The 17,917-nt window shown below is 42.9% G+C and overlaps 1 protein-coding gene across 9 annotated transcripts in view; it reads right to left on the reverse strand.

Annotated features, from left to right (window-relative positions):
• The window catches only part of LOC133409610 (ankyrin repeat and SAM domain-containing protein 1A-like), an 85,783-nt gene that overhangs the window by 53,173 nt on the left and 14,693 nt on the right, over positions 1-17,917 (reverse strand). For 6 of the 9 annotated variants that reach the window (XM_061689896.1, XM_061689885.1, XM_061689906.1 and 3 more), the window contains exons 2-4: positions 12,150-12,230; positions 11,823-11,979; positions 8,875-8,937 (exon numbers count right to left, since the gene is read on the reverse strand). The exons of 1 other annotated variant lie outside the window; for it this stretch is intronic. In XM_061689896.1, coding sequence (XP_061545880.1) covers positions 8,875-8,937; positions 11,823-11,979; positions 12,150-12,230 — 301 coding nt within the window. The remainder of the gene's footprint in view (positions 1-8,874; positions 8,938-11,822; positions 11,980-12,149; positions 12,231-17,917) is intronic. 2 more of the 9 variants (XM_061689941.1, XM_061689925.1) reach the window with 1 other exon arrangement.

A 17,917-nucleotide genomic window follows, 5' to 3' on the forward strand; every position in this document is an offset into this window, starting at 1 on the left:
CCTGCATTCACATACGGGACTGTGAAAGTCAAGTACACAAAACCCACAATGATAATTCGGTGTGGTATCCATCCATCAGAGCAAAGTCAACAGAAACCAGTGCTCCCGATCCACGCTTGTGACCATTTCACTAAATGTAGCCCGGAAAAACTTTGTCTAAAGTTGCAGCGTAGAAATAGGTGTGGTAGATACGACCAGAGTGTATGGCTCGTCATTCAATAGATAACTCCCTAACCCTACCTCACTTAACGCATGCACGCTCACATGCATGCACAAACACGACACTACATTGGTGCGAGGTTATGCGCTGTGCGGCCTCAGGAGACCATTTGACACTCCTTTCTTACACCTTTACCCTGAATGGATTATCAGATAGTTCATGGCTCCTGAGGTGAGGTCAGATTCTAGCAAAGCAAGTGTACCACTTAGACAGAGACCAGGGGTGGATCTTAAATAGAAATTACCCCTGTCATCACAAAGGCACTGTTCACTACTATGAACGCAGTGTCTCTGGACGCACCTCGCGCACTCATGCAACTGCCGTGTGCCGGTCTAATTCCATTCTGAAGTGCGAAACAGGAATTGCAGCAGGTGTACAATCTTTTAATCATGTGCAAATAGATCCCTCTCCTGGTCACCATTAATATTACAGTTGATTTACTGTATATTACAGTATACCAACATCGCAGCAGACCCTGCAATGGTACTATCGTGCACACATACATCGCGATGACACCTCTCAAACAAAATATCGTGCAGGCCCTACTGTTCGCACATGAAAAGAAAAACACAAAAAAGCAAAAGTTGCTTTCATCCACTTTGTTTCTCCTTCCTGTGACAACACAAAGTCTCTTTCAGAGAAAAGACGGGATCTCGCATTAGAGAAGCGTGCAGACTTTCATCTGTGATGCACCATCAAGCATTTGCCTATTAGTGAGATAAACTCAGGGGATGTAAATGAATTTGCCATGCAAACATACACGCTGTGATTACATCAGCATGATTCACTTCCTCAGATATGAAGGTCTGCTGCCTCAGTGGTCATCTCAGTGTTTCTTGCACATATTATCCCTCCAAAGACAAATGATCCTACTTAAAGCTAGACAGCTGTAAATATTTGTGTACAAAACAAAACCTTTAGTCCCAGGTGAAAACAGGAGCAGTGGAACATAAGACACTTGGTTAGCTGATCCTGTGATCCTCAGTACTTTGTTAGGATGCAAGACTCCTTTTGTTAGTACAGTACTTCCACACAGAGCCTCTCCTGGAAGTCAAACATCTTCCCCAATTAACAATGACTTGAGGGGCTCTTTGAATGCTGCCTGTTGTTAGGATGGTAGTGGGTATTTTAGCTATTTGTATATTCATAATATTCTTAAAAATTGAGTTTGATTCATATTTCAACTCAAAGGCATGTTATCCAAATGCAGTATTTGTTTACCAGTTACACTCTCCAAAATGTTATACAGTGGTAACTAAAATAAACACCAAATTTAACATAATAGCTTGTACTGTAGCTGAAAGCATAATGGCTAATGACTGGCATCAAAATGCCAACAAAGGCACATTTTACTTAAAAAGTAATATAGTTGTATTTACTTAGTTTTATGATAGTGGTTAGGTTTCCTTTATGCTAGTATGACAGTTAATATTATTGAAATGGGATTTCAAGATAACAGAAAACAGCCGACGATAGCTGGGATAGGCTCCAGCAGCCCCCGACCCTAGTCAGGATAAGCGGTAAAGAAAATGGATGGATGGAGGTGGCTGTTGTTTATATCAAAGCCTTTTGGTTAAGATTTGTGCTGCTTATTGATCATCTCTCTCAAGGAATATCTGGCCATTATGCTTATTGTGTGCTTTCCATATTCTGCGAGGCAGAAGAGTCTCTGTGACAGAGAAAAGCAAAGACGCAAAGACGACATGCGTTTCCCACAACCTGCAGCCCCAGAGACGATAACGTGGTCTGACGGGCGACCTCTGTCACGTGACGAGTTAGCTGGCGGCACAGCAAGGTTACATCACCGTGGCCCCCGGTGGCGGTAGTAGTGGAGGCGGGTGGCGGAGGAGGAGGCGTGGGCTTGAGCAGCTGTTGCTGCCCGTGCACCAAGTGGCTGTGTGTGCCAGCATCTCATCTGTCCATGGCCACAATCAAACAATGCTCTCCCCTGTTTGAAAAGGAGATTAATCCATGACGGGACATTCCATCCTATTTTGTTTTTTAGGTGGAAAAAAAGGGCTCAGAGGAAGCAGTTTTGAAGAGATCTGATGATAGTGTTGCTCATTTTGTGAGCATGGAGTATAATAACAGCTTTTTTTATTTGGACAATGTCACACATTCCAGAGTAAACACGCCTTGCAGCATTGGGACGAGGTGAATGTCACTAACTTCCTGCTACAAACTATGATTTTCTCTGCACTGGACTCTCGACTCCCTTTTACAGGAAAGATTAGGTTCATTGTCATAGTGCGTGTGACTTATTGGGACGCGCCCTGTAAGCACTGACATAAAAGTATTTCAAATTTTGGGCTGAATTTCATGAAGTCCTCTTTTGAATTACAAATACTGTAGACATGCAAAACGTACCACATCTCTAGAAAATTGGGACGAGGATCATTACAACAAGGTAACCTCTGGTAGAGCGAGAGATTTTGTTTTTCATTTCAAATGTGACAATGCTCAGATTTGCATGCCTAGCCAGAAGAATTCATCTAAACATACATTGAATTAGACAAGTGACCTATATAAAGACATGAAGCCTGCAGGAGAGATTCTGTGGCATGAGCGCGAGCAGACCAATGGCTATACTATATATTTTACTATAGAAATAAGAAGACTTGCGTATGTGCACTTCAGTAAGTCTCCTTGAATGCCAATGACAATTAACAATCAAGTTATCAATTGTTATTGCTTGAATATAATTTTTGCTGGAATAGGAGTATTTCTATCACAATATTTTGAGCTCCTGTTTCTATGACAGCATCGTATTGAATTGATTAATGACGCAGGGAGGAGTTGCGCCATAACGGAGCTCTGCGAGGATGTAGCTCAACACTTCGTTTCGTTTTTAAGCCGCAGGGTACGCCCTGAACTGGTTGCCAGCCAATCGCAGGGCACATCCAAATAAACAACCATTCGCACTCACAGTCACACCTACGGGCAATTTAGAGTCTCCAATTAATGCATGTTTTTGGGATGTGGGAGGAAACCGGAGTGCCCGGAGAAAACCCACGCAGGCACGGGGAGAACATGCAAACTCCACGCAGGCGGGGCCGGGGATTGAAGCCTGGTCCTCAGAACTGTGCGGTTGACGCTCTAACCAGTCGGCCACCGTGCCGCCTGTTTTAAGACTCAATTAATTAATTAAGTTGTCAACAATTTCATTAATCAATTATAATGTAATCCCCCTCAATGATGACTAAATGATTTGTTAATTGTTTTTGCAATTAAAACAAATGAAAAAATAGAGGGAGTACCACAATTTTGTTGCATGTCAATATTTTGTGTACAGATTATTGTTAAATGTTTTTGGTATAATTTATTCGACTAATGGAAGGGAAAAAAGGGATGCTATAGGACCCGGTTATCATATTACATGTCTTGTTTTGGTGCCACAGTGACTCGAGCATGCAGGGCTAAATAAGAAAACGTTATTGACTTGGATTTATCTTACTACGTATAAGACAATATACAGGATTGATATGATTTGCTATTTTCCGTCCAGCTCTTCCGGGGGGATCCTGAGGCGATCCCAGGATAGCTTGGAGACATAGTCTCTCCAGCGTGTCCTGGGCCGTGTCCTGGGCCTCCTCCAAATGGGATGTGCCCAGAACACCTCACCAGGGAGGGATCCACGAGGCATCCTAACCAGATGCCTGAGCCACCTCATCTGGTTCCTCTCAATGCGGAAAAGCAGCTGAGTTTATTGCCCTATGACTAAGGAAGAGCCCGGTCACCCTGTGGAGGAACCTCATTTCAGCTGCTTGTATCCTCTTGGGCACGACCCACAGCTCGTGACCATAGTTGAGGGTTGGAACATATATCGACCGGTCAATAGAGAGTTTTGCCTTTCGGCTCAGCTCCTTTGTGATACCACGGCAGAGCGATACAGAGTCCACATCACTGCAGAACCGATTCGCCTGCTGAGCTTCTCTTTAGTCTTCCCCAACTCTTGAACAAGACCCCAATATAATTTAACTCCTCCACTTGGCGTAGGATCTCATTCCTGACCTGGAGAGGGTACTCCACCCCTTTTGGACTGAGGACCATGACTCACAATGTCCCCAGTCAAGGTCAGCATTGCCCCATTCCCATTATCCACATTATCCACAGTCTTGGTGCACTACTTCCCCCTCCTGAGACCCTGGATGGTGGGCCAGAATTAACCATTGGGCAGCTGTGGTCCAATGGTTAAGATCATCGCCTGCCACCGTGGGGGACCTAGGTTCAAGACCCCGACTGGACCATCCGCCAACATCCCCGCTCACGGCTGTGGTGTCCTTGAGCAAGACACTGATACCCCGAAATGCTCCCCGGGCGCTTCAGCTGCCCTCTGCTCCAGTGTTCCACTAACGTGTATGAGTTCACTGTTAAATGCAGAGAACAAATTTCGTGTACATGCATGCATGTTCATGACAATAAAAGACGGATCTTCTTCTTTCTTAGAAGCCGTCTGGAAGTCATTCTCCAAATCCTCACTGAAATCCTCCCATGCCTAGATTTTTGCATCACCAAAGCTGCATTTCGCCTGGCCTGCCAGTACCCATCAGCTGCCTCCAGAATCCCACAGGCCCAAGAGACTCCTTTTTCAAGCTTCACAGCATCCCTCACAACAGGTGTCCACTTTTGTGCCAGTTCCTGATTTCTGTGGTGGTATACAATATGTACATTGCAACTCCAATATTCAAGTGTTCGAGTCGGTCGGGCCAGCTTCCTGCCCCCATCAGTTGAGCCAGCTGAAAAAATCTCAAAGCAACTGCTCTACCAAGGCAAACCAAAAGTAGGAGAACATTGAACAGCCTGGCAGGCCTCCTGGTCCAAGATGACAGACAACTGGGTTCACTGCAGATGGGAAGGTTTTCGAATGCCCGAGGTGGACAACAGAAGAATCTTAGGCTCCCCTTAAAGCTCCAGCCCACAACTGGCTCGTTCTCTCTACTCGGTCATTCGCCTGCACTGTATGGACAATGACAATGTTACCATGACAACCGCCTGCCTCATGCTCTCCTCAGCAACCTTGTGAGTACCAAGTGGGAGGTGGGGCCAATCCACCAATTTCCACACTCCACACAGACTCTCAGTTTGATGTTTATGCAAAGAGATGGCGACACTGAACACTACTCATCCTCCTCCTCGTGGAATTGCTCTCTGGGAAGTAGGATCCACCTACTGGGTCACATGATACCACGAGCCAAAGGCAGAGCACCCTCGTTTTTTATTTATTCAGAACAATGAATCAATTATTCAGCCACAAAAGTAGGTAGTACCCTCGTCAAACTACTATGATGTGCTGACTTAGACATCATACATAATCACAACTCACCACAACGCAAACTGCAAACATTTGAAAGGAAGTATTAGGTAAATTGCAATATAAGGCTGCATGTTGCGACAGAGCAGCACTTCTCAATTGTTTTCTGTTACGAGCCCACCAGGAAGAAGAAAACAATTTGAGACCCCCCCCCACCCGCAACCCCCGCGAGTACACCTCTATATAACATTGTATATCAAGGATAATCTAATCTAATCTAATCCTTATAAACATTGAAGAAAGTACAACCCCAATTCCAATGAAGTTGGGACGTTGTGTTAAATAAAAACAGAATACAATGAGTTGTAAATCATGTTCAACCTATATTTAATTGAATACACTACAAAAACAAGATATTTGATGTTCAAACTGATAAACTTTATTGTTTTTACCAAATAATCATTAACTTAGAATTATATGGCTGCAACACAATTAAAAAAATTGGGACAGGTGGCAAAAAAGACTGAGAAAGTTGAGGAATGCTCATCAAACACCTGTTTGGAACATCCCACAGGTGAACAGGCTAATTGGGAACAGGTGCCATGATTGGGTATAAAAAGGAGCTTACCTGAATTGCTCAGTCAATCACAAGCAAAGATGGGGCGAGGTTCACCTCTTTGTGAACAAGTGCGTGAGAAAATAGTCGAACAGTTTAAGGACATTGTTCCTCAACGTACAATTGCAAGGAATTTAGGGATTTCATCATCTAGGGTCCGTAATATCATCAAAAGGTTCAGAGAATCTGGAGAAATCACTGCATGTAAGCGGGAAGGCCGAAAACCAACATTGAATGCCCGTGACCTTCGATCCCTCAGGTGGCACTGCATCAAAAACCGACATCAATGTATAATGGATATCACCAAATGGGCTCAGGAACACTTCAGAAAACCAATGTCAGTAAATACAGTTTGGCGCTACATCCGTAAGTGCAACTTGAAACTCTACTATCCAAAGCAAAAGCCATGTATCAACAACACCCAGAAACGCCGCCTGCTTCTGTGGGCCCAGGCTCATCTAAGATGGACTGATGCAAAATGGAAAAATGTTCTGTGGTCCGACAAGTCCACATTTCAAATTGTTTTTGGAAATTGTGGACGTCGTGTCCTCCAGCCCAAAGAGGAAAAGAACCATCCAGACTGTTATGGACGCAAAGTTCAAAAGCCAGCATTTGTGATGGTATGGGGCTGTGTTAGTGCCAATGGCATGGGTAACTTACACATCTGTGAAGGCACCATTAATGCTGAAAGGTACATACAGGTTTTGGAGAAACATATGCTGCCATCCAAGCAACGTTTTTCTCATGGGTGCCCCTGCTTATTTCAGCAAGACCATGCCAAACCACATTCTGCATGTGTTACAACAGCGTGGCTTTGTAGTAAAAGAGTTCGGGTACTAGAGTGGCCTGCCTGCTGTCCAGACCTGTCTCCCATTGAAAATGTAGGGCGCATTATGAAGCGTAAAATACGACAACGGAGACCCCGGACTGTACGGAGACCCTGGAGCTGTACATCAAGCAAGAATGGGAAAGAATTCCACCTACAAAGGTTCGACAATTAGTGTCCTCAGTTCCCAAACGTTTATTGAATGTTGTTAAAAGAAAAAGTGATTTAATACAGTGGTAAACAGCTTTTTTGAAATGTGTTGCAGCCATAACATTCTAAGTTAATGATTATTTGCTAAAAACAATAAGGTTTATCAGTTTGAATATTAAATATGAAGTCTTTGTAGTTTATTCAATTAAATCTAGGTTAAACATGATTAGCAAATCATTGTATTATGTTTTTATTTATGTTTAACACAACGGCCCAACTTCGTTGGAATTGGGGTTGTACAAAAGAAAGAAATATAGACTGCCAGCTACTGCAGTGGATGTGCAATTACACTTTATTCTAGTACGGCAAATCATGTTCTTCAGGGTCTCACACACCCTAACCCACCCCCATCCCCCGGCGTCGCAACGACCAGGGGGTCGCGCCCCACTATTTGAGAAGCACTGCTATAGAGTAAAGTCAACCTTCCCCATCCGAACACTAAGAGGATTAGTTGACCATGTTCAAAAATAGTGTGCAGCTTTATGTACAGGCCTTGGTGGGCTTCCAGCTATGCCGGTTCAAAATGCAACTATAGAGGGGTTGAAATATTTGCACTGCTCTAAAGGAAAGGGGGTGTATTGTCAAGTCAACAGTTAAATTCAAACATGGATGCAGGTAAGGGTTGTCCCTCTTTAAATGAAGAGGATATTATTTAACACAGCTAAGGGACACAGTGGATAAGCGCTTTGTTACAGTGGAATTTTGGGTTACGTGTGTTCATACATTAACTATCATAAAATAAGAAGATAGCTGGGATAGGCTCCAGCACACCCGCGACCCTAGTGAGGATAAGCGGTAAAGAAAATTGATGGATGGATGAAAATATGAGTGTGCAATGGTTCCGAATCTGTAAGATATGGTCTGCCACCCTTGTCTGCTGACATGTACATAACACGAAAGTAATTGCTGTAATAAATTTAGATGAGGGCATTTACAGGGATTTTTACTTCTTTACTACTACTCTTAGAGGTTAATAGCATTGGTGGACGAGCATAACACCTACAATGTTGTGTTAGCAATAGCGTGAGTGCTAAAACTTTTTAGAATTGAGTGCAATGCACAAAACGTTCTTTAGAGTTTATGCATATGTTCATTGGCATCTTACTATTGATTTTAATTTAATTCAGCTCAATCATATACTGACTATTCAACAGACATTGGCTAAAAAGCCAATATTATACAATTAAACACAGGTATCTAATTAGATTGTATATTGTGTCCTCTCTTGGGAGTGTATTTAGATATTCTAGTGAAAAAAAGAGGTCAAAAAGCAGTAGCCAATGGCACACCTCATATGAATATGTAAATAACTTCACTTCTATAAACTGGCCAACAATCTTTTTTTTAAAGCTGTCAATTAGTAATCAGCACAACGGCTTAAAAGTAAATCACTCAGGGAAAATGTTTGTCAATGCATTGTCAAGTACAGCACAGTACTTTTTACTCTGTCCATCTCCCTTCCAAAAAGTTACATATACTAATATTAACTGTAAGGCCCCAATGAAAAAGCAGCCAGCTTGTCTCACATGCAAGGACTGTCGTCATAATGCACAAGCAGCTCAACAAAATTTGGCATTGCTAGCATGGGTGAGCAGAGAGCAAGAGAGCCAATGACAGAGCTTGACAAAAGTATCCCTGTGGTTCTGCAGCAGAGTGGCCCTGCAAGCAGCAGCAGCAAACCCATTGCAAGCCGACAGCAGCAAAGCAGAGAAGCACTCAAAGGAAACATTGTAGCAGTGCGGTGTACACACCTTGGCATTAATATAGGGGTCAAAGGGCCCACAGCGTTTGAACTCTTTATGGTCTACAGAGCTCTGGGAAGGAGGAAGACAAGTTAAGCTGATGGTTTTTGTTCAGACAAGAAATGAATACTATGAATGATTATCACAACTAAATATGAGAACACAACAAGGCTGTATTAATGACCAAGCCGATGTCATGATTAGTTTAGGAGAAATGGCCCACAATGAGAATTGTTTTATGATCTGTGACCCCCGCACCCCATGAACATTTGATGAGATCTACATTATAAAGCTTTAAGTGGGTCATTTCTGCATGTCCAAAACAGGCTTGTCAAGAGTGAGTGGCTTTAACAAATATTGTTATCAATATTAGAGCATACAAGCACTTCTCACACAAACAGGGTGTAAAAGCACTTCCAAGTAGGACAGTATTAGCAACGTTGTCAAAGTGTGAGTCATGATGCTGGGACAACACACACAAGTCACATTCTTAGAACCATCCATTTAGTGCATCACACATGCAATGCTGAGGTAACAATTGACATAAGTAGCCGCTAAAACAACTAAATTTGCTGAAAAGCTTGTAGAAGGGTATATGGCCCTGTGTAGGCCTGTCATCATCACATTTTTTAAGACAATATATTTTCCCCAAAACATCACGATTATAATTTTTTTTTCAATGCCTCTGAAATCATGAAAAATAAGGCCCGCCATTATTAGTTTTTATTTTATGTTATTTTTTTGCTTTTAAATCAGTATTGTTGTTATTATTATTATAATTTCCTTTCTTCTTTCTCTATTAAATTGTTTTTCTTTACTCTGTGATATGGATCCCCTGGGTCTAAAATAAAGAAGAAAGAGCCGCAAGACTAGCCTGGTTTATAGGGAGCATTCTTTTTCGATCATAATTGGTTTAAACACCGAATGAAAATGCTCCACATAAACACGTCAATCGGAATAAACAGGCCGAACTCGAATGGAATTTCACTCGGATTCACAGGGGTGGAAAATTCCTTTTGCCAAACCGATCAGAAGTAAATTTTTGCCATGTACAGTATACCGTCTTTCGGAATAGATCCGGGAAAAGCTCAGTCTGCGCATGCTTCGTCTCGACGTAAAGGCAGTTAGGGTTAGGGTTACGTCATCTTTTATGCATGGTGATGTCATCATTTATGCACACGTAAATATGGTGGCTCCTGACGGAGCTCGTATGGGACAGAGAGCTTTCTTTTAACTACTTTTAAGTTTTTGTTAAACAAGCGTTTTTTTTTCTTAACTAAACATAAAAACAATCCCACCTATTGAGCTGAATAGACGACGGACCTCCATCTTGAGATATATGAAGTGACGTTCATGACGGAGTGTGCCTGTCACACGGCTGTTCCGATTAAATGTAGTGCACATTATGTATACACCCGATCGGAATAGATTATGTCACATCTAAACAGTTCACCAGAGATCTTCGATGGGAATTATTTCAATCGAAATGACAAGATATGTCTCCATGTAAACCCGGCTACTGTGTGGTTGGTCCGCTGAAAACGAGCCCTTCACCTGTCAATCAAATATACGTTAATGTTCGCTGGAGTCAACTACTGGCTGAATAACATGTGCGACTGAGGTTATGCTTAATAAGCAGTTAACTTTCCCGTGTTTTAATTAATTGGGGACTAACACACACACAACTCGGAGCGAAGCACTAAGGTTTTAAACGACACTGGCGTGGTGGAGAGAGCTGTTTAGTTCCTTAACTAGCGAGCGAGCTAGCGAACAAACAGTTAACTTTCCCTTAATTGTCTGTGTTTTGTGAATCTACGTGCTGCACATATTGGACGGTATTGGACGGAGCCAACACCGGCATTAGTGTACCAGTCCGCCGGCGTTCCATGCACCCACGAGCTGCTAATGACACCGCTGTCCAACTCTGTCGGCTCACCACAATAATGACAATTTTAATTTATCGAGTCCGGGAAAACTATCGTGTCCTTTTTATTTATCGAACGATAAGTCAATATAGTAATTATCATGACAGGCCTACCCAGGTGTACCAAACAAATGGCCCGTGGGCCAAAGCCGGTCCACTAACGGGCTCATTCCGGCCCACAGGATGAATCTGAAAGTAAGAAAAATACTGTCGTGACACTACAGTTATGCATTGTGTTAAGAGTTCTATGTTTTCTGATTGTCTGTAAGGCTGGTAATGTACTGTATATAGGCTGACTCCTAACTTGTGACTGGATGAGTAAGTCAAGTGGGTGGATGGTTATATTGGTGTGGGTATGGCCAACAGTGACCCATCATGAGCGCATAAAGACATTGTGGATCGACCACTTCCTTGTCATCCTTTTAATGTCTGATCAGATGCCACAATACATAAAAGATGATGTGGTTGCACGTTGTGGTTTTAGCAGCCGCTGTGACTGAAATCTGGCCAGTTCATCCCGCAGCACCAGTTCTGCTTCCAGTTCTATGAAAAAGAATCCTTGCTGTGCTAATTAAATGTTAATCAAGCAGCTTCACAACAGGTTTGGTTTGGTGGACTCCTACTCATGCAATGCTGTGAAATATATAATTTTTTTAATGTATATTAAATATTACATTTATACATTTAAAGGGGTGGTGATCACTTTATTTCTTATACAGTATATCTTAAATTGTTCTCACTTAATTTTGTATCACTCACGAGTCAATTCACAAAAGGAAGGAGACGAGTCACAAAAAGGAAAGAAAAAAAAACTATTTGTTATTTATATTAATTACGCTAGGATTTCACTGGTCCGGCCCACTTGACATTAAATTAGGCTGTATGGTCCCCGAACAAAATACGTCTGACACTCCTGCTCTAGCTAAGAACATGGCTGCTGTTGAAATATTACATTCTACTGAGAATAGCTGACCTCTTTCAATAAAAACACCAACCCAACAGACACCAGTACAATGAAAAACCTGGGCCCAACCTGTTCGTTGAGTTTGGGGTGGGAGGGTCCTTGGTGGATGAGCAACCTGACAATGTTTACGTCTCCCTTCCATGCTGCCAGATGCAAAGGGTAGCAGCCCTTGTTGTCAGCTATGTTGGTCAAGGCCTCGTTTCGTAGGAGCAATTCCACCACTTCACTGCCAGTTAAAGAAGGGATGGGGCAGATTAGATTTTAAAGCGCAATAATTAACACACACAACCTTTGCAAACAAGTAATCAATAGCTTTATATTCCCATCGGGACAGTTTGCGGTGAGGGGAGGCCTCGTGTAATGTGGAGGTAAAATAGACGTGGCATTAACCACTACCTGTGTCCATTTAAGGCAGCATGATGGAGTGGGCTGTATCCGGTGCTGTCCACACAATTCACATTAGGACCTCTCCAGATGCTGGTCAAAAGACAGAATAAAAATAAGTACACAACAAAAATACTAATCAGTTTGTCATTTTATTAACTCACAATTTTTCAGGTAATTTCAGTGATAAATGAAAAGCCAGGGTGTCTTAAATATTGATGTTGAATTAAATCCCCAAAACACTTTTTTTTTTTTTTTGTCCAGTTCGGCTGTTAGGTCAAGCAGAATGGAAAATCTGTACCCCTTTTATGGCAAAACAGTTTTACTGGTCACAGTGGCGTTTTAAGCTTCCGCTGTGGTATTATAATTGAGGTTTATTGAGAATCAGACTTGATCAGTCGAACAGAACAAAGTTTCTAGAAGAGAGAAAGAAACAAAGACAAAAGACAAAGCACTAATTGTAAACAGGATGAGAGGAGAAAATCATTACATTATCTACAACAATGAAACGTTAAATACGAGTGTTGCATGGGGCTGTAGTGCTACACCCTGTGAGGGAAGGACAGGACAAGATAGAACAGGACAAGGACAGGAGAGGAAGCATGCAGGACCAGGGTCGTGAACCCGGCTGTACAACTGAAGTGTGGTGGCATTAATTATGTAAATTATAAAAGTGTACAGGGCGAGAGTATAAGTGAGGGGATACATAAGCGATTTGCATATTCATGAGTTATTTGTTGCAGTAAGTGCGTGACCCCACACCCAGTGAAAGAGTCCTAGGGGTGTGTCCCTGCGGATACATGCAAGTGAATTGATACCGTTTTACCATCCCCGACTAGCAGTCATTGGCCCTACCCCATGTATCAGTGCCCCCCCCGGGTGGTGTGGTGCATTAAAATCTGGAGAGGTCAGTGAGCTGAGAGGGTGGGGGCAGGGCTGCCAGGCACTACTGCCTAACAGCCAACACCCCCCTCCCCCCCCCCCCCCTACGAACCACCACCCCCCAGAGATAGGTGTATGTGGTGCATTAAAACATGGGGAGTGTGTGTGATGCACTTAAAATCCAGGGGGCCAGGCAGGGCGGAGGGGCAGGGCGCACGGACCGGGAAACAGCGCGCACGGACCGGGAAACAGCACAGACGTACTGAAACCCAATCCGACACCCACACCCTCCCGATCCCATACCAGTCCCCCAGGAACCCTTTGATATGTGTATGTGCCCAGATGTGATTAGTGAGAAATATATACAGTGAATGGTGTGAGTGTGTGAAAAGTGAGCGATTAAGAGGCATGACTCCCGCAGGTCGGGCCGATTAGGCCGGACAACCACCGACGAAGAGGGCCATCCCACCCAGACCCGCAGCAAGAACACCGGCCCCCCCCCGACCCCCACCAGCACCTACAACCTGCCCTTGAGCGTGGGAGGTGGACCCCTCCCCCCAAACCCGGCAGGGAAAAGAACCCCACAGCAGGCCCCACAGCCCGCCGGGGAACTGCCCGGCTCCCCCACAGGAAGAGGAAGAGGCGACCGCAGCGGGGCGCAAGGAACGGAGAGAAGAGGAGCAAGCAGGCCCGAGGAGCGACAGTGGGGCCCCACCGCCCCCACCAGTAGCCAGAGTGGGGGACCCAGCCGGGTGCCAGCCGGGACCGCCCCAGCACCCACGGAACATGGGCGAGTCACCATCACACCATCATTACTCCCCAGGAGGTCACCCCAGTGGTTCCTCCGACCCCTGAGATCAGGAAAGAGTGAAAAATAGTTCTGCCCCGCAGACTCCAGAACAGCAAACACAGGGACAAGAGGAGAAGATCCCCACAGCATGCATGTGTCTTTTCACCATGCAAACCGATCTAAAATGTGTGAAAATAAAAAGAAATAAATAGAATAATAATAACACAACAACAACATCAACAACAAAGAATATAAAATTCCATTGTTTACTTTCACACTTATGAAAATAGTCTTGCTATTATCAAATGTCAGATGGGCACCCTACTCGGGCAAAGGAATCAAGAGTCTAGATTTAGCATGTTGAGGAAAGGTGACCAGCTATCTATGTATATGTGTAATTGATTTTTTTGTTCTGCTGATATTTTTTTCTAACGCAATATAGTCTATGATGAGATTTAGCCACTGACTGACTTTAATAGTTTGTTTGTTTTTCCAGTTTAATAGAATTGTTTTCTTAGCGGTAGCTAACGCGACAAGTAACAATTGACCTCCCTATTTATTAGGGAGGTCAATTGTGCTTAAATCGCCTATATAAGTATATAGTATAAGTATACAGTATAACACTGTCTTGAAACGAGCGGTACGGCACGGTGGATGACTGGTTACCACATCCGCCTCATAGTTTTGAGGACCGGGGTTCAAATCCGGGCTCGCCTGTGTGGAGTTTGCATGTTCTCCCCGTGCCTGCGTGGGTTTTTTCCAGGTATTCCGGTTTCCTCCTACATCCCCAAAACATTCCTGGTAAGTTGATTGAAGACTCTAAATTGCCCGTAGGTGTGAATGTGAGTGCGAATGGTTGTTTGTTCAACAGAAAATCTGTTCTTTTTGATAAGATAACATCTAACTGATGTTTTGCCTTTTGAAGTTGGTTACTAAGCGCATCCATCAGATTAAGTGCATATTCTTCTGTGAGGTGTTTTAATTTTTTCCTCAATTCCATTTTCCAATTTTTGTTCTTGTTTTTTTCTTATACGAAGAATATGATATGATTCGACCTCTCAAAACAGCTTTCCCGGTTTCCCACAACAGAGATGGGGATATGGTTGGGGAGTCGTTGAATTTCAGAAACTCATCCCATTCTTCCTCACGAAAGAATCAAAATCTGGGTCCTTCAATAGGGGCCCCAAAACACTTGACCTGAGCCCCATTTTGGGTATCAACGTTTGGGGAAAGGCTTGTTTTTATTGCACTCAAGACAGCCAAGTTGCCAAGAATAAAGGTCAGCTCATGAGGCACATGACGATTGTCATCTTTCCAGCACTTACTATTTTCAGCCCATCTTTGTCAAACTTTGAGTGAATATTGCTTTATGTTAATTAAAGAAACTTAGTAGTTTTGATCGATGCTTTCTAAGATGCTTAAGTCATTTTCGTAAATGTACCCCTCACTGCTAATCAGTGATGCTTTATGATGCTTTTATGGGGATGACACAATATTTTAGCAGTTAAATACATGTATTGAATATTTGATCTTTTGGTGGCTCAATCCACAACCAGCCATCGAAGCTTAATCCTAAAAGCCCATGTTGGCTGGATGGAGTAGCTTCCCCCTCTAACAAGGTCTTTAAAAGGACCACTATGGAGCACAGACAAGCTGGAGCTTCCAACCAGGAAGGAACAATCACGAGGTTGTTGCAGCTCAAATTAGCTCATCACATTTAGTTTACATTAACTTTGTTATTCCCAGCTATGTCCCAAGCACATAAGGCCTTTGTTAGGCAGCGTGAGCAGTGAGCACCCACAAAAAGCACTGAGTGATAAATTACCAAAGGGGTAAAAGTTTGGACAACTCGAATGCAGATTTCTTCCACCACGGGAGCTGCACTCAGCCCTCAACTAACGCTGATTTGATTCTTTTAACTTGCAAAGAGCACTGCTCTCTTTGCAAAAGGGAGATGATACACTGAGTGAATAGAAACCAAGAGAAAGACATTTAAGAAACCAAAGGATATCTGGTGTGATGAAGGCCCAGAGTGAGCATGCTAAGTAAGCACTCTGAAAGACCTTAACACTAAATAAATCATGCGACTAGGAAATCCCAGCACTAGTGAACCAAATATCTGAGACTCATCATCGGTTGCTATAAAGGCAAAGAAACAGGAAATCGAAGCATATTTTATTACTTATGATACATGATAGAAAATTGCCAAAACATTGATTTAAAATTATCACTTTGATGTGAGCCGATTGTGACAACAGTTAAGAGCTAACTGTAAACCTTCAGAAAGAACACCGACATGGCACCTGGTGTGGATGACAGACATTACTGAATCTGTACATAAACATAACTTTGCTTTACACACTTATCTCCTTTTCTGTGCGCAGTAATAGCAGTCTTAATCACCCCACCCCAAAATATAGCCCCCATAATACTTCTTCGCAGTGTGCAATTTTACAGTCAGAACACACTCATTTGATGGATCTGCCTGGTTTCAGAACAATGCGCTTCACACTGCGCATTCATAAAGATGCAACCCTCTCCAAGTCACAGGCTGTCTATTCCCTCCAGCATGTCTTTTGAGTCTCAATTACCAAATGCGGCAGCCATAAGGATGCACTAAAAAGCAGAGTGCACAAGAAGGAATTACTTGCGTCTGAGGAAAAGCTGAGCATTGATAAGCGCCTGTTAAGTAAGAAGGGAAGCTATGATCATGCCAGATATAAAAACCAACATGCTTTCTTCCTGTTCCTGTAGGAATCAGCAATGACATTTGAAGTCCTCTCGTACGCCAAAGCCAAATTTTTATGGCCACTGATCATGACAAGCACAAGTGGAGACAGAAACCGACTTTTGGTTTCTGTCCTAGATAAAAATAATTATGTAACAGCTTACAGCAGAAAAAAAGCCCATAAACAAATTAACATAAACATGAACAGAGCAGCAACTAGGACAGGAGAAGTTAACGAAATCAGGCAGAGTGCAGAAAGCATTACCAGAGAAGTACAAGAAGTCCTGCCTGGGTATTAGGCACCCAATTAGTCCGACTTTGACTTGATTGCACTGATTGTCGCACCAGTGACCATTGCTAGTTTCTTTCCAGACATTGCAATGTAATTGTGAGGCTCTTGTGCAAGTTTTGGGTGGCGATTCAAGCTGTATTTAATCTATTATTTGGGCAATGTCAACAGTATTTGCAGATACATGTCAAAAAATTATTCAGGGATGTGATACGTGGCCATTTTAATATTTACATGGACTTGCAAATTGCATCTTTTTAGCGCTGCAATTTTTAAATATACCTATTTTTGGTTGAGCCAAGTTACAAAACATTATTTCAATGAAGAGAAAGGGTGGCATATAGTAAGCTTGCAGAGACATGTGACTAAAAAAAGTACATATATGACAATATAGAGCGATGTTTCTATGCATGATTGATTTTTGAAGTCAAACCAAATACTATTTATTGTTATATACATTAGTTCTACAAATGCAGAGTAAAACCAAACTTTTCATTTGTGATATCCTTTTATAATATAGCTTTCAAGACACAGTTTTTGGATTTGTGTAGTTTTAGTGCATAAGTGTATGCAAGCTTTTACACATTGGCCCACTCAGTGTCAGTGGGTATGACAAGTGTCTTTGCTAAGAGTTCTCATGCCACTCAGACACACAAACATTGTGTTATGGAAGCCACATTAACAGAGGGGCTCCAGAATCACAATTATAAATCACCTTTTTTTAATTTGTTGCAGTAATTCACATTTAGAACAGTCAGTAGTAAAGGTCACAACACCTCATCCTCACAGCCTTTTAGCGAGGTGGCACTCGAGGCCATGAATCAGCGTGGTGCAGGACAATCCACTGTCATCCTCTTACTACGGCTCACAACCAACCTAGCAGAGGGACAGGGCTTAAACCCCTAGCTGGGTGGTGGGCAAAACAGAACACACAATTTGGATTGGGGCCACATTCATGGGAAGCGAATAAGGAATTCCTGTTTGAAAGGGCAACGCTAATCCTTAATTTCCCTGAGGGAATATCAGGGGAATGAAATTTGAGTTTGAAAGAGATTCTGGGGGGCTGTAATTCTGTGCTATACAAGGCTTGG

This window comes from Phycodurus eques, chromosome 1 (genome assembly GCF_024500275.1).
Source record: "Phycodurus eques isolate BA_2022a chromosome 1, UOR_Pequ_1.1, whole genome shotgun sequence".
Lineage (NCBI taxonomy): Eukaryota > Metazoa > Chordata > Actinopteri > Syngnathiformes > Syngnathidae > Phycodurus > Phycodurus eques.